General features: G+C 44.2%; 1 protein-coding gene across 1 annotated transcript in view; it reads right to left on the reverse strand.

The window, feature by feature from the left end:
- The window catches only part of ZCCHC2 (zinc finger CCHC-type containing 2), a 362663-nt gene that overhangs the window by 261111 nt on the left and 74367 nt on the right, over positions 1 to 27185 (reverse strand). Inside the window, exon 3 of the mRNA XM_069219490.1 lies at positions 19799 to 19875. Within this exon, the coding sequence (XP_069075591.1) occupies positions 19799 to 19875 (77 nt within the window). The remainder of the gene's footprint in view (positions 1 to 19798; positions 19876 to 27185) is intronic.

Below are 27185 nucleotides of genomic sequence, written 5' to 3' on the forward strand. Positions count from 1 at the left end.
AGAGGAAGCTTAGGCCATTAACTAATTTGGTGATTTTTAAATATCCTCAACCTTATTTATTTTGGAATTTACCACATGGATTACGATGCTTTTTCATCCTGTTGAGATTTGATAGATTACCTCTTAAAGATTTAACTTCTAAGTGGGATGGATCCTCGAACATTTGCGATCTCTGCCAGATGGGGGTACAGAATTTTAAGCATGTGCTATTCGCTTGCCCCACCTGAGTCGAATTAAGGAAAAAATAGCTGAAACCGCTTTTTGTGAATTTTAATATGCGCTCAGCTGGAGAGGTATTGCAATTTTTGTATAAACCTCCAAATAAAATATTCTGTTTTAGGATTTTTTTTAATTTTTTTTTTAAAGTCCTTTTTAAATCTTTGATTCTATTATCTTTTGGTGGACGTAACGGATGCTACATTTTTAATGCACTATTTTACCTCACAGGCTGGGACGTACTGTTCTGGCCCTTCCCAGAGCTAATGGTTTACAATTAATGTACTATATTTTCTCTAGATTGGTACTGAATTGCACTTTTCTTTAACGTTGCTGGGTTTTAACACATTTTTTTATCATAATGTTTTATATTGGATTTTATATGTGCAATTGGTTAAAGGGGGCTGAGAACTAGAGTGATTCAACTGTAGTTTTCTCTGTTATCGTTGTTTCTCATATGTAAATATCACAAGGTATTCTAAGACACAACTGATCGGTAGAGACCTGATTATTTTGTATTTTAAAGATAACCCTGTTTTATTTCTTATCAATTCAATGTATATTAAAAATTGTATTTAAAGATAGTCTGTTTACATGTGAACCCCTTTGGAGTTCCAAATCGTGAAATAAAATAAATGGAATTGATTGAAATTGACTAGAAGAGGAAGAAGGGTAGAAATGCCCAAGTATTTGAGTGATTATGAGCTATCACAAAGGCTTTCTCCATTTCGACCAGTTTATTATTCAAATTTTTGTTCCATTGCAGGTTGCTTCTTTATTTCCAAGTTTGCCGTTCTTCAAGTTGTGTTGTAGTCTGTGAATAGTCTGTTGTCTTTTCTTTGTGCTTAGCTGTGTGTTAATTTAGTTAGGGGTTTTGCATGTGATTAGCATTATTAAAGATTCTAGGTCTGTGTTTGAAGGAAGAGAGGTGTGTTATGTCCTTTCTTTAAGTCAGCGGTTAAGTGGAATGTGAATAGGTAGTTTATGATGTAATGTCATGGTTACAACTGACTCCAGTGGTAAGAGTTGCACTGCTGCCTGAGAACAGTCGCAGATACAGTGTTGATTTCTTCACTGGATTGAATCTTCATTACAAGTCTTCAGTGTATTGTTCTTACTCTTTTGAGAACGCCACAGTATTGTGTATAATATCAATAGTTGAGGGGATTGAGCCAGGCAGTTGCTTATCATTCGTTAAATATTTTGGTCACTCCTTTACTTGCTTCTTCTCTGATGGCTTTCCTTCCTGTTCTGGAGTTTGTCCCCTCCCAGGAGCATACCTTCTTTACAATACTTTCAACTGAATGACTCCTCCTTCCACTGCTTACATCAGGAGACTTTTTTTTTTTTTTAAATCACACTCCACAGAAATGTAGTGTTTTATTTTTGCCTATCCCCATGTGTTATTTTCCCCTCCCACTCTTTTACCTTACCTGTAAAAGCACAGCAACAAGTATATTTTCACCACGTAGGACTAGACCGCAGACTTTACAATGTTGGTTTTCTTTTTGTTAGCTACTTTCCATATGTTGCATGGAAAATAAGGGATGGCACATAAGGGTAATGTTACTTAACCAGTTGACAACTGTTCGTGGCAGAAGTGATGTAGATTTACTTGCTTTGCATTATCCTGCCATCTAGTGTTGGGTCCAGAGTGTTACAAGTTGTTTTCCTTCAAAGATGTTTTTCGAGTCACAAGATCTAGTGGCTTCTCCCTCTCGGTGATACTGTGCATGGGCATTAAGTCCTTTGTAAGACTGTTTTTCCAAAAGTGGGTGAGAAAGAGTAATGAGAAGGAATCATAGCGAAAGATGTCCATGCAAGTGTATCTACAAATATACAGTAACTGCAATGGCCATAGGAGTCCAATGAGGAGGGTGGGCACATGTGAATCTACAGCACTAAATGCCACGAACAGATGTCTACTGGGTAAGTAACATTCTCCACTCAGTGGTGTGTGTGGCTGTAGCTACACATGCTTTGCATAGACTGTAAAGCAGTCTCTCCAAAAAGCGGTGGCTAGCCTGTGAGTGTTGCAGATATCTGGAAAAGTGTTTTTAGGACAGCTTGCCCTACATTTGCATACTGTTGTGCTTACACATCCACACAATAATGCTTTATGAATGTGTGTGGTGTAGATCAAGTAGCTGCTCTCCATATTGCAACTATGCCATTTATTGAAATTGGATTGCACTTGAATGGCAAAGCGAAAGCCACACAAAATAGTTTCATTTTCCTAAACCCTTTTGTTCTGTCAAGGTACAATATGAGAGCCCTATTTCCATCTAAAGTGTGGAGTGCCCGCTCTGCTACCGAATCAGGTTGTGGGGAAAAAAAACTGGCAAATCAATAATCTGAAAGATATGAAATTGAAACACCACTTTTGGTAGGAATCTTTGATTTGTGTGAAGGACCACTGAATTTGAAAGAAAGGCTCCTCTGGAGTTAATGCTTGGAGCTCACTGACACATCTAAGTGATGCAGCTGCAACCAGGAAAGCTACCCTTCATGAAGGGAACTGAATAGGACACGAGTGAAGTGGCTCAAATGGAGGGCCCATGAGCCTAATGAGTACAATGTTAAGATTCCACAATGGAACAGGTGGAAGTCTAGGGCAGAATTCCCCTTTTAAGTTCCTCTATGAAAGTTTTAATAACAGGGATTCTGAACAATGTATTATGTACTCTATTTTGTAAGTATGCAACAATAGCTGCAAGATGTAATCTGATTGAAGAGTAAACCAAGTTAGTTTGCTGCAAACAAAGCAAGTAGCAAATAATGTCTTGGACAGATGCCATAATTGAATCAGTGTTTGGACTGGCAGTAGCAAACAAAACACTTCCATCCATTTTGCTGCATAACAAGCTCTAGTTGTCGGTCTAGGGCCCTCCTTCAATATTGACATACATTGAGGAGATAAATTAAGGTAACCAAATTCTATGACTTAAGGAGCCGTATCAGTAGGTTGAGCAATTTGGGGTCTGGAGGCCTGATCTGTCCGTGGTACTGTGTCAGAAGATCCAGCCTTCTGGGGAGCTTCTAGTGAGGAACTTTTGAGAGGTCCAGGAGTGTTGTGAACCAAGACTGATGTGCCCATGTGGGTGCAACCAGTATCATAGTTAATGACATCTATTTGAGCTTGGAAACCAGAAATGGAATGAGTGGGGGAGATGGAAAAGTGTAAGCAAATATTCCTCACCACTTAATCAATAGAGCATTACCCTTGTAGAGAGGGTGAGGGTACCTGGATGCAAAGTTTGGGCATTCTGAATTTTTTCTTTGGAGGAGAAAAGATTTGGGGTTTTCCCGCCTTTGGAAATATTTTTGAAGGGCTTGTGGGCGGAATCCCCATTCGTGGACTTGTTGATGCATACTGCTGAGCAGATCTGCAAAATCATTGTCTGTTCCTGGGAGATACTTGGCTGGTAGGTTAATGTGGTGGTGATGAGCCCATTTCTATTTCAATTGTATCTCCCACCTCCACGTTTATGCAGATAATACATTGCCTTCATATTGTCAGTCCGGACAAAGACAACTTTGTGTTTGAGCTGAGATAGCTTTGAGGGATAGAAATACCGCTTGCAGCTCCAGATAGCGGATGTGCTTGGAACGATGTGTGTAATCCCAATGTCCCTGCACTGTGAAGTTTTGAAGATGTGCTCCCCAACCAGTCAAGGATGCATCTGTGGTTAGGATGAGTTGAGGCGCAGGGTCTCAAAAGGGCCATCCTTTGAAGAGGTTGGTGGAGTTCCACCATTGCTGAGTGGAAAGTTAGGCAGTCCTTCAACACTACATCCTGAAGTCAACCCTCTGACTGAAACCACTGACAAAAACATACAATGCTGTAGCTGATGCATGTGGAGCCTTGCATTGAGTACGATGGCAATGCAAGATGCCATTATCTGTACGAGCCACATGACAGTTTTGACTGTGGGAGTGTGATTCTGCTGAAACTAAGGACGCAGATGAGATTTTACAAAGTTGATTGTGAACCCTAATTTGTGTGTGGGACTGACACTGTTGCAACATGCTGGCTTTGATAAGCCAGTCATCCAGGTACGGGAAGACATTAATCTTTTGTCATCCGAGATGTGCTGCAACCACGGATAGGCATTTGGTAAATACCCTGGGAGCAATTGTGAACCCAAAAGGTAGGACTCTGAACCAATGGATTGCCGGCAATCACAAACATTAAATATCTGCTGTGTGCAGGATGGAGGGGAATGTGGAAGAATGCATCTTTGAGGTCCAGAGCAGTCATAAAATCTCCCTGTTGAAGGAGTGGAATAAAATCCTGAAGAGTGAGGAGGTGAAAATGTTCTCAAAGAATGTATTGATTGAGAGGCTGGAGATCTAAGATGGGTCTGAGTGGCCCGTCCTTAACTGAAATGAGGTAATATAGTGAATTTACTCATGTTCCCTGATGTCAGGGTGGACTGGTTCTAAAGCACCCTTTTGAAAGGAGAGCTTGTATCTCTTCTTTGAGGAGTTTGAGGTGTTCTTGAGATAACCTGTGTGCGAGAGGAGGGATACTCCGAGGTATGCTTGTGAGCTCCATGCAATAACCATGTAGGATAATGGAGAGGACCCATTGGTCCGATGTTGTGTGTCCATTGAGTACAGAAGTTGCGAAGACATCCCCCAACAGGTGTTATATTGGGTCTGGGTATGCTGAAGTAGTTGTGTTTTGTTTTAGAACCTGAGCCTTGAGAGGAGTTGTTGTTGTTGCCCCTGCCTCAAATTATGACCTCTGAATGCTCCTCTGAAACACCCTCTGGTATATGAACCTGAGACATTTGTTTTGAGAGGCAGAAGGCTCTGATGAAGCCGTTTGTTTTGTCATTTCCGCTATAGACTGGGCATCAAAAAAATCCTCTTTGTGCCTGTGACTGAGGAGTTCTCATGGCCTTTGCAGTGTCCATGTCCTTTTTTAGTTTTTCCAAGGTGGATCCAACTTGTGGACCAGAGAGGTGTTCTTTATTAAAGGGCATATTTTAAATTGCTTGCTGTACTGCTCGCTTAAACCCAGAGCGCCTGAGCCATGCATGTCTTCTGATTAGGACAATTGCGTTTATGCCTCGTGCTGCATTATCTACAGCATCCAGTGCACATCTAATGGAGTTATCAGCAATGGTTTGTCCCTCCGACTCAATTTGTTGGCCAAGTTTGCGATGCTCCTCTGGGAGATATTGGAGGAGATCCTCCATTTCATCCCAGTGAGCTCTGTCATACCTAGAGAGCAGGGATTAATACCTGGCTATCTGCCAATGATTAGCTGCTTAAGCAACTACACTTTTGCCTGTTGAATCAATCTTTTTACTCTTTGTCAGGTGGGCAGGGACAGCCTTTAGTAGCCTGGGTATTAGCTCTTTTTCAGCAGTAGTAGCCGCTATAGAGTCTGGCAGCATTTGTGATATGATTAAAAAATAATAATAATTAGCTCCTTCTGACCATTTATATACCCTTGGTGTTCTTATTCTTGAACGGACAGGATTTTGGAAATCTTGTTTGCATGCCGTATCATACTCGAGAGCATAGGGAGATACCGGGTGTTCCCTATGTTTGGTGGTAAGTGTGTCAAACAGAATATCCTGTTCAATATGACCCTTATGTAAAGGTATTTTATGGTACACAGTGCCCTAGCAATGACTTGTTGGCAGCTGGTAGTATCCTTTGGAGGGAAAGGTCGAGCGGGATACATGTTTGGATCAGTAATAATAATTGGGTCTGGATCATAAGAATCCCAGGGATCCTGATCTGGTGGTATCGCCTCTAAATAGCGCTCCTCAAATAATGGTGAACCTTGTGGAGGTTGGTTTCCCTCAGTGGAGAAGTGGGAGAATGAGGGGGAGGTGAAGTAGAAAGAGGAGGAGGAAATCGTAGTTTCCCTAAGGGTTTATTTTTTTGGGTGTGAGGTGTCCAGTGCCTCCTGGAAGGTTAGCTTTCTTCTAAAAGCAACTGTAGAGAAAGCTACAATTCATCTTGTGCCTTCTTCAATATATATTTTGCACTGTCTAGCGTCCATTGTCTCTAATATGGGTTGAATAGGCGAAGGCGTGGTGAAGTGGCTGGAGTCCAAATGCTCTGAAGAAACATGTTACTTTGGCTTCTGTGTTGAAATTTTCTTGCAGTTTTTTTTTTCCCGGCGCTGAATCGGATCCAAAGATGGTCGGCTTGTATCCAATACAGTCAGTGCAGAGCGCTTGGTAGTGGTAAAGGCAAACAGAGGGTGATAACTATAAGAAAAAGAGGCCCTCTTCCTCACAGATCTCTCCTAACCAGTGTGGTTATACGGTGCCTACTTACCGGGGCTTCACCCCCACTGAGCCCCAAACGATAACTTCCAAAAGGCTATCCAATTATAACAATATGTAGTGGCACACGTTTATATCAAATAATGCATTATATTGATACAAATCAAAATAAAGTCCATGGTATGATTTGTCCATAAATCAAAGAAATGTTTATTCTAAAAGGAATGATTCAATCTCGAATGTTCAAAAAGAGCCAATGTTCCAAATTAAAATTACATATCAAATCCTCAAAACGTAATTCCAAACTTCAATGATTCTTCAAATGACAATCACATTTCCACTTCTATGATCCTACTAATTCGTCAATCCTGCTTGCTTGTCAACACGTGTTTCGTCAGGGGATTGCCCCTAGACTTCCTCAGGACCTCCTACAAAGATATTCCCATAATTAACAAATCAGTATATTAATTTATATAGTCTAATTATAATAACACCCTTCCTGGTGAAATCAAGTGTATGTACCTCATAGTGGAAACAACGCTCTAATTAATTATGTGTCCTCAATTAGTATAAGTGCTTGAAATATCCTAATTGTTCTATTGTTTGCCAAAGCAATAAAAATAAAGAATAAAATAAAAGAATAAAAATAATAAAAGATTTCATGCTCCAAAGTGTATTAATAACTCCACCACAAACGTGCATCAGAACTTGTGCATAACGAAAGTGCTACCCCCAAGCTAAACAATCACTATATCCTTAATAAGTTAAAAAGACATTGCATCTTACAATTAAGTAGAGTTTGTTTCCTACATATATTAGTCAAAACATATCTGTTGACCTAAGAGATATAAAGAGAACAAGATATATTCATTTGTTGCCTTCTAAATCATATCTCTGAAACGATAATTGTCGTAATTCGTAGCGCTCATCTGACGGCAATAATGTCTCAACTCCTCAGATATATTATGTTAGGAAGCCATATGCAAAAGTTAGCCGGCGTTTCCTATAGTTGTAAAACATTAATCAGAAGTATATTCATAATTTCAGTAGGGCTTGCAAATGTGTGGAGGGAGGTCCACGGTGCAGCTTTACAAATGTCAACTACAGGGACCCACTAGCTAAAGCAAAAGTAGAAGTCTTAGCTCTCATAGAATGAGCTCTAACACCTTCAAGTGGTTCTTTGTTAGCCATGGTGTAGCAAATCTTTATGCACAGGATGATCTATCTGACAAAGTCCTCTTATGCACTGTGTTAGAAATGGGTCTCTAGTTGGCAGTCGGTTTACACTCTGTCCGGCTAGGGATCCTCACTCTAATCAGGATAAGGGATATACCCAGCTCAGATAACCCCTGCTCATCCCCTTGGTAGCTTGGCACGAGCAGTCAGGCATATCTCAGAAGCAATGTGTAAAGCATTTGCACATAACACACAGTAATAATTAAAACGCTACAAAAGGACACCAAACCAGTTTTAGAAAAATAGCCAATATTTATCTGTGTAAAACAAGACCAAAATGACAAAATCCAACATACAATACTAAAGATATGAATTTTGCAAGAATTATTTTAAATACAGTTCCTTGAAATAGATAGCTCCGTCTGGGGCTATCACAGCATCGTGAACATCAAATCCAACAGTTCAGGCCAGCTGCAGCGTCACGGGCCATCTACGGTGTCGGGAAGACCCACAAACAGTACCTTGAAAATGCAGGGCGTGGTGATCTGCTTGATGAGGTCCGGAGAGCGGCATCGGTTCCAGAGGTTGTTGCGGGGGGTCGTCGGGCCCTTGAAGTCACACACATTGCAGATCGAACTCCAGGCTGATGAAGTCAGGAGCGCTGGCGTGGATCGGTCGGGCAGTAGTGCAAAGCGGGATGATGTGATGTGCCCACAGGTCACAGTGCAGGAAGCGGAGACCTCATCCAGCAGCGGCGCGGAGACCAGGGCTGCGGTGTGAAGCCAGGCAGTGCGACGTGCGGGGTCACTAGGTCACAGTATAGGCTGCAGTGTCGTCATTGCTGAGGCGCTGTTGTCGGTAGGCCCAAGTCATCGGTGCTGAGCAGGACGGGCTCCGTGCAGTGCAGACAGGAATGTCTGTTGACGACACGAGCCGATGGTGCTGACTTTGGTGGACCGGGGCTGTGATGCGGGACGGTGTTTAGTGTACCTCATGAGCGGTGTCTACAGGCAACAGTGCAGACAGCAGTGCCAGGGTCAGCAAGAGGGGCGGCGGCAGGGATGCCCGGGCTGCGTTGTGAGCAAGGTGATACCAGAGTGTGGGGCCCACAGGTCACGGTGCAAGCAGCGGCTCAGTGGCAGCATCATATGGCGGTGTTGGCAAGATCAAGGTTGGGTGAACCTGGCACTAGCAGCATAACTGGTTGGTGCTGTTGGACTGAGGCGAGGGGGGTGGGGGGACGGACTGATGAGGCCATTCCCCACTTCCTGACTCGACAACAGAGGGCCAACGGATCTGAATGTGCTGACTGGGGATCAACATACCCTAAGACTGCCTCGACGGCACGGTGGCGGTGGTGGGGGGGGGGGGGGGCATCACTGTGGTAGGAGAAGCAGCCACTGGTGACCTGGGATATGGTGAAAGGTCGTGCCCACAGCAAGACTCAGCTCAACACCCTTAACAAATTTACAGTGAGGATGTCTACTGGAAACAAGGTGACGGGCGATGGAGGGAGAGGAACAGGTAGAGAGTCGCATAGACCCAAAGAACCTTCGGTGAGCTCCCTTAGGGTTGCAATACAGGACCTATGAGGCTCCAAAGCACCCACTGAGCACAAAATTGATGCAGTAACCATTTATGTTAATCTTCTGAGGGCAGACTTTTGCAAGATTTCAGAGACCGTATAGGTGCCAGAGGAGCAAATTAGAGGTCTGCTTTCCACAACAAAACAACCTGAGCAACAGGTGCAAACTTTAACGCAGCAGGGTACAGATATAGCCGCTCTGCTGGAAGACCAGGAGGGTAGAGCCAGAGGAATACCTGGGTGGTAGGAGACCAGGAAGGAATGGAAGGCCCGAGCGCGGATCTGTTCTTCCAAACTCTTATCTTCCTACCTAAGCTTAAACCAAAGAGTCTATCCAACTTTTTCTCTGCTGAAAGGGCACTGGTCGCTGAGACCTTCCCTCCTCCCTGACACCCACCCACACACACACACACACACACACACACCCCACCCCACACACACACCCCACCCCACACACACACCCCACCCCACACACACACCCCACCCCACACACACACACACCCCACCCCACACACACCCCACCCCACACACACACCACAATAGATACCGGGACGCTATCCTGCAGGCAGCCTGGACGCATTGGTGACCTGCAACTGGACAACGTAGTAATCTGTTTTTTTCCTAGACTTCACTACAAGTACAGCACCAACATAAAAACTTTGACCAGGTTAAGAAAGTGCTGAGGGCCAAAGAAATTACATACATGTTATTTCCAGCTAAGTTACAGGGGCTTGCAGATGGGAAATCAAGGTACCTTACAACACTGCAGGAGGTGTGGGATTGAATGGAGGGCTGGAGAGTGGCAGGCAAGCGGGCAAGAGGCAAATGTAAAATGACTGCCTACTACCAACTTGGAACAGGAATCCTCTGCCCCACCAAAGAAGCATGGAACACAGCTCTCCCAACAGGACAAGTGAGAAATGCTCCCAGCAGCTTACTTTGGAAATCGTTAGAGCATTATGGAGGGGACAAGATGTACTACAGATTTACCAGTACATGTTTAAAGGGCGGGGGGACAGAGGGGGCCCGGGGGGGGGAGGACACGAAGAGATGACATGAGGCACAAGATCATTACTGTTCCAGGCAGTACTGGCTCATAACTCACTTGCTACTTGCGCCTACTCAAGGCTAAGGAGATATGATACTTCTATTAATTACTTTGTAATGTTCAGGGGCTGGCAGCAATAGCCTACCCTCATGTCTAGATGTTTCACTTGGGGCGACAGGCGCTCTGCAAGTTGGGGTGATGGGCAGTTCAAGGGCCACAGGGCAGGGTATTGGGGTGGGGGCAGTTTAGAGGGATGGTTCAATTGTTCAATTTTGCAGTACTCTTGTGCATATGTAGCTTTCATTACATTGTAGGGAAATCTGAGGAGAATGTGAGCCAACCCTTTGAGATGTGGGGCAGTAAGTGGGGTGGACCCTTGGGCAAAGGGAATTGTCTTTTCTGTGTTATAAATGTTGACAGTACCCAGGGTTACGCATTACTCAACATTCTGGTCATGGAATGGTAATGGTCTGGGCAGCAAAATAACACACACATTAGTCTTGCAACATCTGGAACGTAATAGTCCAGACATAGTCCCGTTGCAGGAGATGCACCTCCAGGGTTAATACTACCAAGGTTTGGATACATGCTAAGACCTCATGTAGGGTACACCACAGACTCTAGTGGCGTGGGAATTCTTGCAAAACGTTCATTGCCCTTCACCCCCAACTGGGCTTGGCATGACCCGTATTGCCATTTTGTGGCACTGAGTGGAACACTACACTAAACATTTGCTCTGTCTGTCTATGTCCTGCCGCTGTTACATGGGACCACCTTACCAGATTTGGGAGAGCTCCTGTTAAGTATACCACCAGGGATCCTAATAATGGAAGATGATATGAACATGGTTATGGACGATGGTGTCAAAAGGACAAAAGGCCACTTGACACTCCCAATTCATAACTGTAGTCAGTAAGTAGCATTTTTGTAGAGCACAGCAGAATTAAGTATAGTGAGCCAGACTCTCAAAGAATATCTGGCCACCACTGTAACTAAATAAGACATTTACTGACATAGGACAAATGTGTATAGTCCAGCAATAAAGGTTATAGTGTCAAAATAAATACAGAGGGTAATTTATTCTGCACAATCAAACAAATTCTCATCACACTTACTGGATGCCTATCACATCTTCCTGGTTGAGGGAGATTGGCCTGTATTCTTTATGGCTGACTTCTATCCTTTGTTCTTTATCTTGTGGAGAAAAGGTAATGCTTGAAGCTTGTTACTCCCTGATGATTAAGACATAGCATTTGTGCCCACTTGCAATAGCAATTCATTAGAAATTATAGCTTATTCAGTGAAAATGTAATCAGAATTAAATTTCATAACAGAAGCATTAACCTAACTGCACAGAAAAGTTCAGCACTTAAGAAATTGGCCAACAATCCCACCATAGCAACAAAATGACAAAGGAGGCAGTATTGTTGTCAAGGATTCCGATTTTTACAAACCTTTGGCTGAATCTGAATGATGCCCAAGCTAATTTGACAATTCAACAAAATCCCACCATGGAAGGTTCAGATATACTATTAAGTACAGTATGGTAGCAAAAGAACTAGGACGGATCAATAATCATATTTTTAACATCATTCAATAAGATCGCCCAACAACCGTATTATATCTTTTGCACAAAAATATTAAGTGTTCAGAACACACCAAATATGGGTATGTGGAGCAGATTCCGCTGCAATTTGACATGTGACAACTTTCTGTATGTATATATGCTCAAATGATCATTTGATCTTGGGTATACAAGTAAAATGGAGCCAAAGACTAAATCCTGTTCAAGTACCAAGTACTATAAGGAATACAAATAAGGAAATAGGGGTTTCTGCACAGTTTAGTGAACAAGGCCACAATGTCTTCATTACATTTCCAAGTCACAGAAGTAATCAAAATGAAACAAAGGTGGCAGGGGCATTAAAACTACACAGAAATCTTCTGGATTAGAAGACTTACCATCTTGAGCCCTAAAGTGATTAATGACGAAATTGATTTCACAGGTCGTTTGTAAACACTTCAATTACACTGACAATGAACTGTCTGATTTAGACAGACAGTATGTTATAGGTGTTCCTAGTTGCCTTAAGACAAAGCTATTCAAACAAATGGGTTGATCTTTTGTTTGAGTATCTTAAGCACATTAACTATGGGTTAGGTTCAGGTAGCATGACCTGTGTTTAAGTTAATTTATAGCACAGCATAGGACACGGTCGGGCAATGTTGGTTCAGGGTCTGACTTGGGTGCCAGCACTAGGTCATTGATTAGCGCCAAAGGAACCAGTAATGGTGGTGCAGTGGAGACTGACTGACTTGGGCCATGGAGCTTTTGGTGGAAGTTTGTTTTCTTCAGAACTCGAACATTTATTAAAAGTACTTTTAGCGGCTTTTACATTTAGGAAAGTAAGGCAGAAACTGTAGCTTAATGCTGCAGGAAGCACAAAACTCACAACAGCTGACAAATTCAAAAGAAGGTAAAATTACCCAATGTTTTCGAAGCAACACAGGCATCCTTATCTTGGCCAACAAAGGATCATGTTCATTCTTGATTCAATTACTAAAGTTGGGCGTTAACTGCTGGGGTAGATGCCTAGATCAGGATTCTGAGATTCCCAGTGTTAATGTTAACTTCTGCGCCTCATGCCTGTGCTCTTCCGTATACAGTTCCAATTGCTCCTGACAGAAGCTCATATCCTTTAAGCAAACATATGTTGTCTGGGTTGACCTACTCCCCCAGTGGATAGCCACTCTTAATTTAGACAACAAAAACGCTATTGCCGCAAGTTTGAGGTTGCTTGGTTGCAAAGATTTCACCAGGCCGCGAATGCACATTGTAGGCGTACATTCCACCGTTTCCAACATCATGTCAGTGAGAACCTCTGTCACTTGCACCCAAAAATGATATGATATATTTTCCTGTATCCCCAAGGCAAGTGCATGAAATCCGCCCCGTGCATCTGCCCCTTGTACAATCATCATCATTTCATAGCCTGCATTTAAATAACTTCAGGGGAGTGTAGTACATTTGCTGCAGGTACTTAAAATGGATTATTCTAAAGTTACAATTAGGTGTAAGTATGCCTCTAACTGCACAGCAGAAACTCCAATCTTCAGGGCTCAAGGGATCTTCCAGTATGACATTCCACTTCCGCAAAGTTAATGATTCAGTCACAGGCCCATCACATTATGATATATTATATAAGTGCTTTAACAGTTTCCTCGGGGAAGGGTTAAGTATAAATTATAGTGCATTAAGTGCGAGGGGTTCAGCGGGAATGACTAGTATAGGTCCTTTATGGCTGAGCATAGGCAATGATATGTGAAAACCATTGGCGGAGAGAACGATTGGTCTGTTAGGTCTGCTATCTCTCCAAATTTCCCACCCAGAAATACACTCCCACCCCACAAAGTTAAGGCCCAGATTCCTCAAAAGGACTAGCATGTATTTTTCACGCTTAACAGAGTGGCTCGGGTGATACCGCAGCAGGAATGCTGGTGCGTAGAGTGGAAGTTTACTCATGCGGTTACCTAGAGATCACCCTGATGATGCTTTAAAGTCTACCGTGTTCATCTCTCCCCAGTGTTGCAACTTCAGTTTGTGTCACGATAGCCTTGAGAAGGACACGATGTGCATCGCCCCCTTTAACAGGCAAATGTGGTATACAGACCTGGGGGTGGAGCCAATAGTGTGCATATTGTGTTGGGCACAGAGACAATGTAAGTGCAAATCAGGTATCCCAAACCACCCTTGATCATAGGGCAGAATATGTATATTCCACCCTATCCTTGGTTGTTTCCCCACCCATATTAGAGTTAATGTATGTGAGCATAAAGTCATGAAAAAATGTTGGGTCAGTGGGATGGGGATATTAGCAAAAAGGTACAGGAACCTGGGACGTACCATCATTTTTTAACAGTACCACTCTGTCAGCCAGTGACAATGGCAACTGTATACATTTAGAGACCTGATCCCCCAAGTCTTGACATCGCTTTGCCGCAATTACAGCAAAGAAAAAGATCTGGGTCCCTGTGTAGCCAGACGCCCAACTATTTGACTGCTTCAGTACTCCACTCCAGTGGATAATCCAACTGGTGAGGCGCAGTGCTATGAGTAAGAGGCAAGATAGTGGAGTTTGCCCTTATGATACTCAGGCCAGAGTAATGTTTATATTGTACATACTCCCGGATAGCTCGGACAACATATACCTGGGGTGTTCGAACAAAGCACCAAATCATCTGGTTAGAGGAATATGGCCAAGGGACGGCAAGTGAAATGTAGGGCAGCTGCTCAATGTTGTTGCCTGTTTATGCATGCCAAAAGTTCTAGGGCCAGTGCAATAAAAAAAGGGAGGGTGGGGGGGGGAGAACACTCCTGTCTGGTGCCTCTAGATAGTCAACGGCGGGGATGTGGGTCCATGGATAGGTGTAAAGTAGTTGTATCCATTGTAAAAATATCTGTGGGACACCCATGTGTTGGGAGTATCGAGAACATATAGGTCCACTCAAGGGAGTCAAATGCTTTAGCTGCATCCAGCAGCACCGCAGCCCCCTGCATGCCATGGTCTAAGTGATGTAGGAGAGCAAACACTGTGCAAGTTGTGTGCCGAGGAGCAATGGGGGTATAAATCCAGATTGATCTGGTAAGACCATATTAGTGAGTAGAGGCTGTAAGCGAGTAGCCAATATTTTGGCCAGGATCTTGGCATCTGTGTTAATTAGGGATCAAGATCTGTAAAACTCACATTTATGTAACAGTTTACCCAGCTTGAGGAGGGTGATGAGGCGGGCCTCTGAGGGAGTGGGACGGGTACCCATTATGTGCCTCCCCATAAACATCGTATAAATATGGGGCTAATATCTCCACACATTCCTTATAAAATTAACTGATGAGGCCATCTACACCTGGGGTTTCACCATTAGGCAGGGTGCGTATAGCCTCCTTCACCTCCTTAACAGTCAGAGGTTGCTCTTTAACATTAACATTGGCCATTCGATAGCCATGCTAGTGCTATGTCCTCTAAGTAGCCCACAATCTCTGTTTCTAAAGCAGAGCTACATCTGCTGCAGAACTGCGCACAGTAGTTTGGGAAAATGGCTAGTATGCAGGAGTATCAAAAACCGCTGTGTTGTCACGAGTGGATATACTCGTAATGTATGTGGGTGCCCAGTGCTCTTTCATTTTAGTTGCTAGATTCCTACCAGGTCTACCTCCCTCTCCATAAGCCTTCGCAGTATGGTGTCTGAGAGGTGACGTGCCTACCTTTCTGCCATGTCTTCGTATGCTGCGATTTGTTCCCGTGCTGCCACCAAGACATGGGGGTTCGGGACGTTGCGTATTGAGTCTCCAATCCCTTTATGGCATTCTCGGTATTCTGTAATTGCATGTGTATGTCACGTAAGACCCTTGCTTATAAGCTAATACATATTCACCTTATATTGATTGTATATGCCCCCCAGTAAGTGCTGTGCTGTTCACTGTGCCTACATTGTTCTAAAAAAAAAAAAAAAAAAAAAAAAAAAAAAGTGTATGGCCTCTTTAACTCCTTTTTGAAAGAAAAAAAAACGGATCATGTAAGGCAGTGACGCGAAATCGCCAGGTAACGGGACCAGAGTATGTGTTGGGAGAGCGATTTCTATTTTCACCGGGGTATGATCTGACAGGACCCTTGGCATATGTTGGATCCCTTTTGCCCAGGTACTAACTTCCAGATCACTAGCCAATAATCCAGCCTAGACAATTTGCTGTGTCCAGAGGAAGTGTAGGTGCCACAGGCCATCAGCCTCCATTCTCTCCTGTATCGCACTAGCAGAGCATTTCCCCTACTAGTCGCCGAGTAGGGTGAAGCCACCCTGATGGCAGTCTATCGAGCTCCAATGTTTTTGTCAGTGTTTTTAGTGAGGTGCGTCTCCTGCAGAAGAGCGATGTGAAGATGGTAACTGTTGAGATACGCAAGCAGCTGTCCTGGTTTGTGTGAATTATTTGGCCCGTGGGCATTTCAAATCAGCAGCATTATCTGCCCTACATTAGGGGCCTTATCAGACCTGGTGCATCATGACCTGGGTTCCCTCAAACCACAGACCCACACGAATGAGTAGGTAAGTAGTGACTGACTGCATAGTGATGCATTAACAAGAATACAACCCAATAACAAACCTTGCACCCTCCACCCTCTCCCCTCTTTAGCAAACCCAACCAGCTAAAGAGACAAAGAAATTTGAACTCCAACAAAGGGCTTAGTTCTACTAGTCTGGCAAAGCCATTTATAAATATCTCACAAAACAAGAAACCAGGTGTGATGTACCCTTTGTGGGGCTGCCAGAGACTCCAAACACCCTTCCAGTGATTGGAAGTGGCTGGGACTGTCAATTTGGGCTGTTTTACGATGTGGCAGACATTAAAATTGCAATTCAATTCTTGTTCCACCATCATTCCCACCCTCAGCTTCGAATAGTGGAACGGCGTTATGCAGAGTCTTCTCTCAGGCCACACAAATGAGGCGAGCACAGCCCACAGTGTGACATTGCGGCTGGCCACCCTCTGCTAACTGTATGCAGAGCACATAGAAAGACTCTCTGAAAGCCCTGAAAATGTAAAGTTCATTAGACTTGTGTGGTGGCAGGCCCCCAATAGGTTAGCCGCTGGGCTTTGGCTATGTCAATCATCTGGATCATCCAGTTCAGAGGTTGTTCGATCCTTATGAGGTGGTACCAATGTTTTTGTGTAGGCCCTTGCCGCCTGCGGAGTCACCAGTATCTTGTGTTCCAAGGTGTTCTACACAGAATCAAGCTGGGTAAGGCATATGTTATGCCAAGTTGTTTCATTTTCTTTCTGACTGGTGCACATTGCTTGCAGGCTGCTTGTACTGTCACAGTGAATTCCGGGAAGAAGTTAATGATATTTCCTGGATATTGAACAGCACCCTTCTCTCTCTTGCCATGCGCAGTACAGCATCCCGGTCTTGGTAATTTAAAAGCCCAACTATAATAGGGAATGGAAGCAGTTTGGGAGGCGGGCGGGCCACCAGAGATCTGTAGGCCCATTCAACCACCAGTATGGCGGACAGTTCTCAACCCCAAAAAAGTTGCAGAGCATAGTCTCCACCTATTGATCCACTGGGCTTGTACTGGTGGATTCCGGCACTCCCACAATCCACAGGTTATTCTGGCAGGACCGCGCTTCAAGGTCTTCATTCCAAGAGCATATCTACCGAGGATGTTTCCATGTGAAGGCATTTTCTATTGACCGATTGTCTTCGGTGATGGAGATACATTCCTCCGCAGCGGTTATGCGGGTGATTTGCTTCTCCTATTTGGCTGCCATTTGGTCTCTGCAAATATTGAGAGTCTATTTTACCATCATTTGAATTAAGGCTCTGCTGCATCGCCATCAGAGTGGTCTCCAGGGTTGTCGCAGTCGACAGCTGGCAATCTGGGTAAGCTTCCACTAAAGGGTCTGGATGAGTCTTAGATCCTTTATGAGACTCAAATGTGAGGCGGGCCTACCATTTATCTGCTTTTGCCATAGAGAATCGTTGAAGCAGCTGTGGAATTAAAGGGGAGGGGGCAGCAATACCCCAACATCACCGGTGCAGCAGGGACCACTGGCTACACTGTAAAAAAGTGCAGCCGCTACTTCACAGCAGTCGCCATCTAGCGATAAAGCACATTTCAAAATTGGCCCCCTAAATGCATACAATGTCCGCATCAGTGTTCGCAACTATGGAGACCAGCTCTCCCCAGCGCACCCACGTGCACTGTTGTGCACCAGCATTGCTCCTGCCATGTTCCGGCAATGCTGCAATTTCTGCGTGGCTTGCCTAGTCTGAACTGTGAGGGCCAGGCCCCAACTCGATGCCCGCTACCAAGCCGTGCCACTCACAGCTGTCTCTGCCTCACTGCATAGGCTGCCACCGGCGTTCGGGCTCCAGTATTACTTGCCCCTGACAATTCTCTCATGCAGCCCCGCCCGGGCACTCCTGGCAATCGCTATGATTTCTCCAGGCAAGCAGGTATGTCCGCTCGGCTGCTCATCCACTCCACAGCATGCCGCCTGTCCCAGTTAGTGGCGGTTAACTCCAGCCAGGCCGCACCACGTCGTCGGCACCACCTCTTCCAGGAAAGTGCTGGGTGCGGGCTTCTCTCTCAACATCACCAAGCCCCTTTCCTCTGCAGTCGGTTCAAGCACAAACCGTTCACAGTGCTACCGCTGGCCCTGGCCTTCACTCCCCAGCTGGGTTCATACACAGACATCCACCATTTTGTGCCATTATTATAAGCCCCCTGCAGCACCTTAGTAGGATGTCTGGGGACCTCGCACATGCCAGGGTGTCCATTTTTGGGGTGCACATCTTCCTAGTAGCACCCTGTACACCTTGTGTTTATTTCCCTGGAAAGATGGTCGCCCCTTAACAGGACTTTGGGAAGATAATTCTGATCTGGCCATCTTGCCTTGGGCTTTCGAGCACACACCCTCCCCTTTACGTGGAAGTTTACACCTGTGCCAGTAAGAGCCTGGTAACTGGACCAAAAGGTGTCTGGAGGTGTAGGATCCTGCTGACCTCAATGAAGAGCCGCTTACATCTTAAACCTCACCACATTATAAAGATGTAACTTACTAGGGCCATCTTTCCCCACAGCGGCTTACACACATATTCCAAGGTCTCCCTGGACACTTGTGCTAGGTACGGGTCCCCAGGGGCTGACCCAAGACACATGGTGTGGATTATCTCCCACTTAAGGATCTACTGGAGCACTGTAAGGTCCTGATTGGTCTGAGTAACGAGGATAGTGGGCATATATTCCTGGAAGGCAGGGCACAGGCCAACTACAAGAGAAACAAAAGGCGTGCGGGGTGTTTCTTTCGTCTCGCCCTTACAATAGCCAAAAAGAAGAAAAAAAATTCTCACAATGTCCTGGAAGCTCCCATTTCCTCCCAGCTTCAAACTCCGATGTGCCACTTTTCCCCACGGAGTGAAAGCAGAGGCCATGGCACCGCACAGGGAGGACACTAGAGGATTGTGCAGCCGACTGATAGCCCAAAACTGGGAGGCGCTGCTCTCACGGCTGGTTGATCCACCCCAGGAATCCACGTCGGACTTCTCTTCAGCTGACTTCTCCAGACTGCTCGCCTACACGCTGTGGTCCCATTAACTCAACCAGACTCCTAGCGATCTCAAGCTCACATTATTATAAATACAAAGAAATTCCTATTTGAGGGTCGGGTGTCCCTTACTGGCTCCGTGATTTACCTCACAGACTGTGTTCCCATCAGGACTCCCCCTTCCTCTGTCCCTCATTCCCCAAAACACACTTCTCAGTCTCAATCGTTTTGATTTTGATTGAGATCAGCGGTCATATGCTTGCGGTTGACAATTTAATAACACTAGACTGGGAAATGACAACACAAGCATGACAATATGTTATGTAACTGTTATTGCTCTCCATCTGCAGAAATAAAAAAAAAAAAAAAAAAAAACAATAAACAGTTACAAATAAATAAAGATGTAGCTTACTTACAATGAAGGTGTATTCTAGATTTTTGTCAGCTCTTTTCTTATGCACTCCTTTCAGTGTAATCTTCTTAATGTGCACAGCTAAAATAAAATACATTGAAAATGGATTAAACGTCCTATCAGCCTCAAGTTAAAGACTATCTAAAACAAAAATAAATGTATAGATTTGCCAGAAGTGGTAGAGAAATTACCTATGTTCTTTTACTATTAGTTCGGACCTTTCAAGACAAGGTTCTCTGCATATTCAAGGTGGAAATGCATCAAAATTCCAGTGCTGACACTCCGAACAGCAAAGATCAGCCATTGATTCTCCTTCCAGGCACCAGATGGAAATGTCATTCATCCAACTACACCTTTGCAGTTAACTACTTTGTTACTTACTAGGGTCACAATGTAACTGGAGCATGGAGTTTCACTATTGTGAGCTTTCTACCTCAGCCTTGTAACGGTCCAAATCGAAACACTATGGGATGTGCTTACACGAAACTCTGGGCTCAGCAGACAAGGTTCAAGAAAATAAACATTTACCTTGTGTTTACCCACAAATCCACACTCCACAACTCCAGTGTTATGTTAACTATGACATAGCCTACTATCCAAGGCCAAGATCCTTTCTTATTCTATGCAAAGCAGTATCACCAAGACAATCCTCAGGAACGCAGCAAGCTGATCATCAGCAATTCCTACACAGCTTGAATGAGCGGGAGTAGGAGATTGGAGTGTGGTCTAGGTACCTGCAGCCAGCTTCCAGCAACACATGTGTCCCTTTGAACACTTTGCACAACAAAGCTTGGAGACAGGCCAATTGCTCATTTGTTTATTTGCTAATGTCTTCAATGGGTTACTGCTGCATTTCCCAAACTGTGAGTTGCAAGCCTATTTTGGTGGGTCAGGAAAGTCTGAGCAATAAAGTTGCATTTAAATTCTGTGCTTATCTAGGTGCATTGCATCAAAGACAGAGGTCAAATGTCTAATTCATAGTTACTCCTTTAACACGGGGATTAGCGTTTTTTTTTCTCTGGCTGCAAAAGTGAGAGGAGTTTCTAAAGTGAATTATGTGACGATCGTGCTGGAATACAGGGAGTGTAAAAGGAATAGTAAGGATGCAACGGACAAAGTGTTAACTCCTGTAAATGAATTGTATGCATTCATCAGTTAGGAAAACAGAAACGAAGAACATTCTGGATGCGCTGGAAACATATTTTAATAGGATCAAAACAAATCAAGATACTTTACTTGGTGATGCACAAATGATAAATATTCACTGGAACCCAATCTCCACAGTTTGCATGTTATACAGTTTTCTCAGTAAATGTATACATCTGTGTAAATTTACTATCTATTTCTGTGGCTGTCTGTAAATGGCAATGCACTATTACACAATGCTTTAGTTCCATTAAAAAACTGCCCTGCCTCGTGCCCATTACAGGCTGTTGGGTAGCAATTCTGTCCGTTATAAAAACTGAGAGGTGTTTCTAAAAAGATTGGGAAGCACAGAGTTAGTGTGTAGTCAAATCAATCTTTCTTCCATCTTTTCAAGTCTTTGTTCTCCAAAGAAGCCCAGTCCTGCCTCGTTTCACACAGAAAGAGCAGTATAATATAACTGATTACAAAAAATAATCAAGGAAAAAGAAACAGTAGGACTATACTTAGCATTCCACTGCATCACAAATCTACGGGAATAGTTTTTTGCATAAAAAAATATATATTTAAAAAAAAAAAAAAAAAGTGTTTCACAGAAATACTCTATCTTGTCAAAATAACATCTTGTGCCATGAAAGTTGTATTGCAATAGACTCAGGGATACACTCAAATATTCTTTCTTCCAGATTGAGACAATGATTTAGCACCATAAGGGTGCTACCAGAGATCCACCGGATTACACAACTACTCAAGTACATTGGTAATCAATTATTAAACAGTTGTATCAATAAATCTGTATATTGTTATTTTCTATTTGTTGTAATCTGTGCAGAATGCATAGTGAAGACTGGAATTGCAAAAAAAAAAAAAAAATAAAAAAAAAAAAAGGACCAAAACAAATGTAGATTCCAAAGAGGGAAGAGGGTATGGTTTTACATGCATTCATCTTGGAAGGGAATTATTAGATCTGTTGAGCTGAAAAGGAACAGCAGGAACAATCAAAAAATACAGCACCCTGAGAGGGAGAGAGGGAAGTTACAGCACATTAAAAGAAGCAGGCTTCAAAGCAACTAAATGATTTATGGAAATGTGGTTTCATAGCCTTAAGGAAAGGAAGGCTTCGCCTCACTGAGATCATACCTTGGATAGGAGTTACATGAGGATAAGGGTTTTAAAAAATAAAAATAAAAATAGGCTAACTAGCATCACAATTTGAAGTAGCAAGTGACAATGAGACAATTAACATTTGATGAAGGAGGTTATGATGTTGTAGGATCATTACTTTACAAGAGAAACTGGAAGACCTGGACAATCGCTCTTGGGGGTCCTACCATTAAAATTAAGAGGGTGTCTTACGAGGCCTATGGGAAGATATAAATGACTGTTTATAGGCTCTTCCAAGCCCTGGTTGATAAATCTAAATAAATGTAACTGGAAAGAACCAACATAACAGATGAATGCACCACCGGTTATCCTGACCTCACTTACACAGGGATGTGAATATCCTACAGCCCAACTTCCAGGACATATTGTTTGAGGGTCAAGGACAACACGTTTTCATGTTTATTTTGTCCTTGGAATACATAGGCGTAACACCCTGCAGTACAAACTCTGACTGCTAGCTTACTTTACCACATTATGGACAAGGGAAGGGCACTGTCTTCAGTTAAGGTAATATTTGTGTTCATATGTTAATGATGTTCAAACTTGTATTTATGGTGCATAAATGCAAAGCCTTTATTAATAGGGTTAGAGAGCTCTAAGGAAATGTGTGCTCAGACTGCAATGCGGATAGTGGTCCCAGTATAAAAACGTACACATGCGCAATTTTAAGGCTCCAAATATTGCTTCCAGCATTCCCATCCTATTAGATGCAAATATTTGCAGAAGCTTGAAAGCAAGCCTGAGGAGCCTTTACTTTCAAATTAAATGTAACAAAAAATGAAACTAGGAACAAAAATGTTTTGTTAAACTGTGATTTTTTTTTTAAGCACTTTGAAGAATCAATAAGTAGAATGTGTTGATGCATGCTAGAATTTCCAACAAATATTCATAATGGAAAATAAGTGCAACCAGTTTCAACAAGAGTATGAGAAACGTGAAAATAAACTATCATTAGCAAAGCCAATAGGTCTGACACTGGCTGTCAGCCTTTTGGTTTTGTCAATGCGTCTCTTGTTTTGGCATGGTTTTTGTAAAACGTTATTGTTGTGGGAACTGCTAGGCCTTCCTCATTATAACAAATCCTGGCAAAACACAATAATTTTGGTCTCCATAAGCGCACATTGCCACAGTAGTCCCAGGCACTGCAGGGAATAACTTTCTGTCCGGGCCGAGAGAAGAGGAGAGGGAAAGAATTTTTAAAAAAAACTAAACGTTTTTGGTTTACTCAAGTCCTAATTATTGTATTGTATTGTAATCGTATTTATATAGCGCTTACTACCCCTCACGAGGCTGGGCCCAACCCTTCATAAACAAAATGTCGCAAAAGTGCACCCATTTCATATGCCCTTGCAGTGCAGATTTACAATTTACAGAAGTAGGCCAGGAAATCTTACACCTAGAAAATATCTGAACTGCATTTTAGCATGAGCAAATACGCATGTATAGATTTGCATATACAAAAAATGTGAGCGTTCACAAGTTAACTTTCCCCCAAACCACTCCGCCACCACCCCCCAAACTGTGAAAGAGGTTTCTCAGTATGAGAAAAGATTACAGAGGAGGTGGTGAAAATCACTAAAACATGGAAATTAGTAAGCTGCACTCTAAAGCGCATTTCAACCCTGGAACTAATGCTTAACATTATCTCTAGCCCCAGTACGTGCATCTGTGGAAAGATGGCTGTTGCACTGGATTCTGCCACAGTAGTAGGCCTGGAATTATTGGACTTTTTACTGTAGGTGAGCCTCACAACCTGTTTCTTGCCCACAGTAAATGGACTGCACGTGTTTACTGCCAGTGTCCACCTTTTAAGCTAAAGCCGCTGCAGGGGCATGACTTGGCACCAGCCAAAATGGTTGCTAACTAGACGAGCTCTGCGGCGGGCACTGATCAGTCCCCCTGAATCCAGACTTGTATGCTGGGGGTATCGAGGACCTGTGGTGGGCCCCAAATACCCCAGGTGCCTCTTAACAACAGCTTGCGCCCCACCCGTGTGGGGCGACAGACAAGATGCCACATTGCTCAACCAGCTGCTGCTGAAGACAAATGTGGCACAGCCTAGAGGAGGAGCTGCGCAGCCCGTAAGCTCGGCTTCGACAGTCCCACCTGCCCAGCTTGAATTGCTGGAGCTGAATGCAGCTGCGGCAGATGGTAGAGGACGGGTGCAGCGGTTGTGTGGAGGTTGCCCATACAGTGGGGAGGAGCTTCTTGTGCCGCGTCCACGGTGAGCAAGTAAGTGCAGCCTGGGGAGAATGAGAGCAGAGCCTGCACTTCTGGCAGACTGCAGCGTCAGGAAATCCTGATTGCCTGCTTGAAATAACTGCTCTCCCCTCCTGGTTCTCCTCTCGAATCATGATCCTCTTTGAGAACCATGGCCCTGGGGGGTACCGGGGACAAGGTGAGCTACTGGCCTATTGCAAGTTGCAACACAGAGGGAGTGCAACAGAACACCAGCATACAGAATCAGTTTAGGGCCCGCAGGTATGGCAATAAGTGATAAAGAGGCTGGGTCAGCGCCCACTGATGTCAACAAGCCTTCCCTAGGGGCCATCATGGCAGCGATTCGGGATCTAAAGGGCATGCTGGAACCCAAGCTTGATGCCATAACGGTTGACGTCACCCAGTTGGAGGCGCACCTTAAAAAAAGAATTATAACAAGCATTTACAATGCAACGGGTCTCGCGTTTGCTCATGTTAGAGCGGATCGCGTTGTAAACTCCTAACCCGACTTTTCACCTATCGGGCAAAAGTGCATTTATGTACATAACCCGAAAAAGTGAAATTAACTATGTAAAGCGCTCGACTTCTGCCAAGCGAGTTGCGCTCGTAAATTAGAGAAAAAGAAGTCCACGAGCCAGATGGAAAACAGCAAGCCTCGCATGTTTTCTGTACTTGTTCGCTGCGCTCGAGGAGGGCTAGCCACCGGAAAAGGAATGAGTTATGCCTGCCTTCAACTAATGAAAGCAAGCAGATTTTATTAGGCAAGCCCACGAACCAATAAAAAACACTGACATGAAGTTGACAGGGCTCCGAGCCCTTTTCTAAATACAAAAAAAAGAGTCTCGCTGTGATACGCATGCGCGAGCGCATGCAACACAGGCTTGACCCTAAAAAGGTAGCCGCTGCTCAATTGCACATCAGTCTCCTGCAGCTGACCACCAAGAGGCTGGAATGCCAAGTGCAGCTTCTTACGGAACAAAACAGCACATTAGTGGCAAAGCTGAAGGATCAGGAGGACAGAGTGAGGAGAACACCACGCAAGTATTGGGGGTCCCATAGGGGACCAAGGGTTAGAGCACTGATCTCTTCATAGAGGACCTCATTGGTAATATCCTCCCATCCCAAGCACCTATCCAAATTATTTTCCGTGGAGAGCCCATCAGGGGCTGGTCCCTCCCACCACTCCCCCCTCCCCCCCATGAACTATTATCACCCAGATATTCAATTACCATGACAGGTACACATTATTATAGGTGCCATATATCACATGGTGATCTGAAATATGAAATTATTATAATTAGTTTCTTCACAGACTTCACCCAACAAGTGCAAAAAAAAAAAAAGAAAAAAAAAAAAAAATGGGGGGACGCAGCTTTGAGGATGTGAAGAAGGAACTCCATGCACGCAACCTCAAATACATGATTCTATACCCAGCCAGACGTAGGGTGGCTGCAGAAGGGAAGACATGGCACTTTTTATCGAATGAGGAGACCCTGGAGTGATTGAAGGGTCAGCGCTCATCTGAAAGACAGACCTTTGGAGGTCCCGGAGATAATCTAAAGGGCAGGGGCATACAAACAAGGAAGTTAAAGATCAGACTGTCAATGCAGCAGTTGAGCAGGCTCCAAGGGACCAATGAAAGATAAATGTATACTGCATATTGCCTCCTTCCCCCTATACTGACACTGATGGAGATGTAAAAGGTGGGCGTGACAGCTAATGCATCAGCTGCAGAGCCTTGGGCAGTGGAAGTGTTTGTGCTCAGTGGAACTGTGGCTGACTTTAAAAATGCTAAAGGATATATTTTGTCAACCTTACTCAACGGGGATTTATATGAAATGTTTACTTGGAATCCGTTGGTTAATAGCAACAGAGCCAGTCACCCCACATTGTTAGTATTTAATGTTCAAGTGTGGGCACAGGACGGGGAGGTGGGCCATTAGGAGCCTACGTGGCAGGGTAGCAGGGTGGGTGGGGCCACTCTAGTTGGGTTTTTCAGTTCTGTGAAGTTATTCTGATTGTTTTTACCATGCCTGATTTCACTGTGGTCAGGGAGAGGGAAACACTCAGGGGACTTTGTTTGGGAGGAGGGGTGGTCCACTATGGAGTTCTCGGGAGAGGCATGGATATTACCCCAGCCACACTATGGGAACATCATACCAGAACATGCTATTTGGTTGTGGAATGTCAATGGTCTAGGCAGTAAGATTAAGCGCTCAATAGTACTCCAATTTATATGTCGCCATGCCGTGGATCTGATCCTTTTGTGAGAGACCCTCCTTACAGGAAATTGTAAGGCCATTGTTAGATTTGGCTACACCCTCTTAGCACATTCTGGCTACACGGCCGATCCCAGGGGAGTTGGTATTCTTTGCAAGAAATCAGTGCCCTTTCTTCCTGGAGAGTTTGGGCGGACACCCTAGGCAGATTTGTGGCACGACTGGGACATGGGCGGGGCTCACACTAAATCTCTGTACTCTTCATATTCTCCGCCTCAACTCCACAAACTAACACTTGCCTCCATAGGGACTTTGCTCCTGGAATTCCCACAAGGAACGCTGGTATTAAGAGCTGACATGAATGACTTGATAGACCCAGACAAGGAGGCTCACCAGAATGACAACCCCCATGCTGTGGGTCCCCTGCAAGACTATCACTGCCCTGGGACTGGAGTACAACTGGTGCCAACACCATCCAGGGGAAGGCCACTTCAAGCACCTCTTTGTGGCGCTAGATAGTCTTGCCCACCTTGATAACCTTTTTACACAATTTATATGAGTTGGTGGTTTTTGGGTTTCCACACACAGTCTGGAGTATCTGACCACTGGCTGGTAGAGACTACGCTCTCTGTACCAGCCCAGAGC

This window comes from Pleurodeles waltl, chromosome 2_2, assembly GCF_031143425.1.
Source record: "Pleurodeles waltl isolate 20211129_DDA chromosome 2_2, aPleWal1.hap1.20221129, whole genome shotgun sequence".
In the NCBI taxonomy this organism is placed as follows: domain Eukaryota; kingdom Metazoa; phylum Chordata; class Amphibia; order Caudata; family Salamandridae; genus Pleurodeles; species Pleurodeles waltl.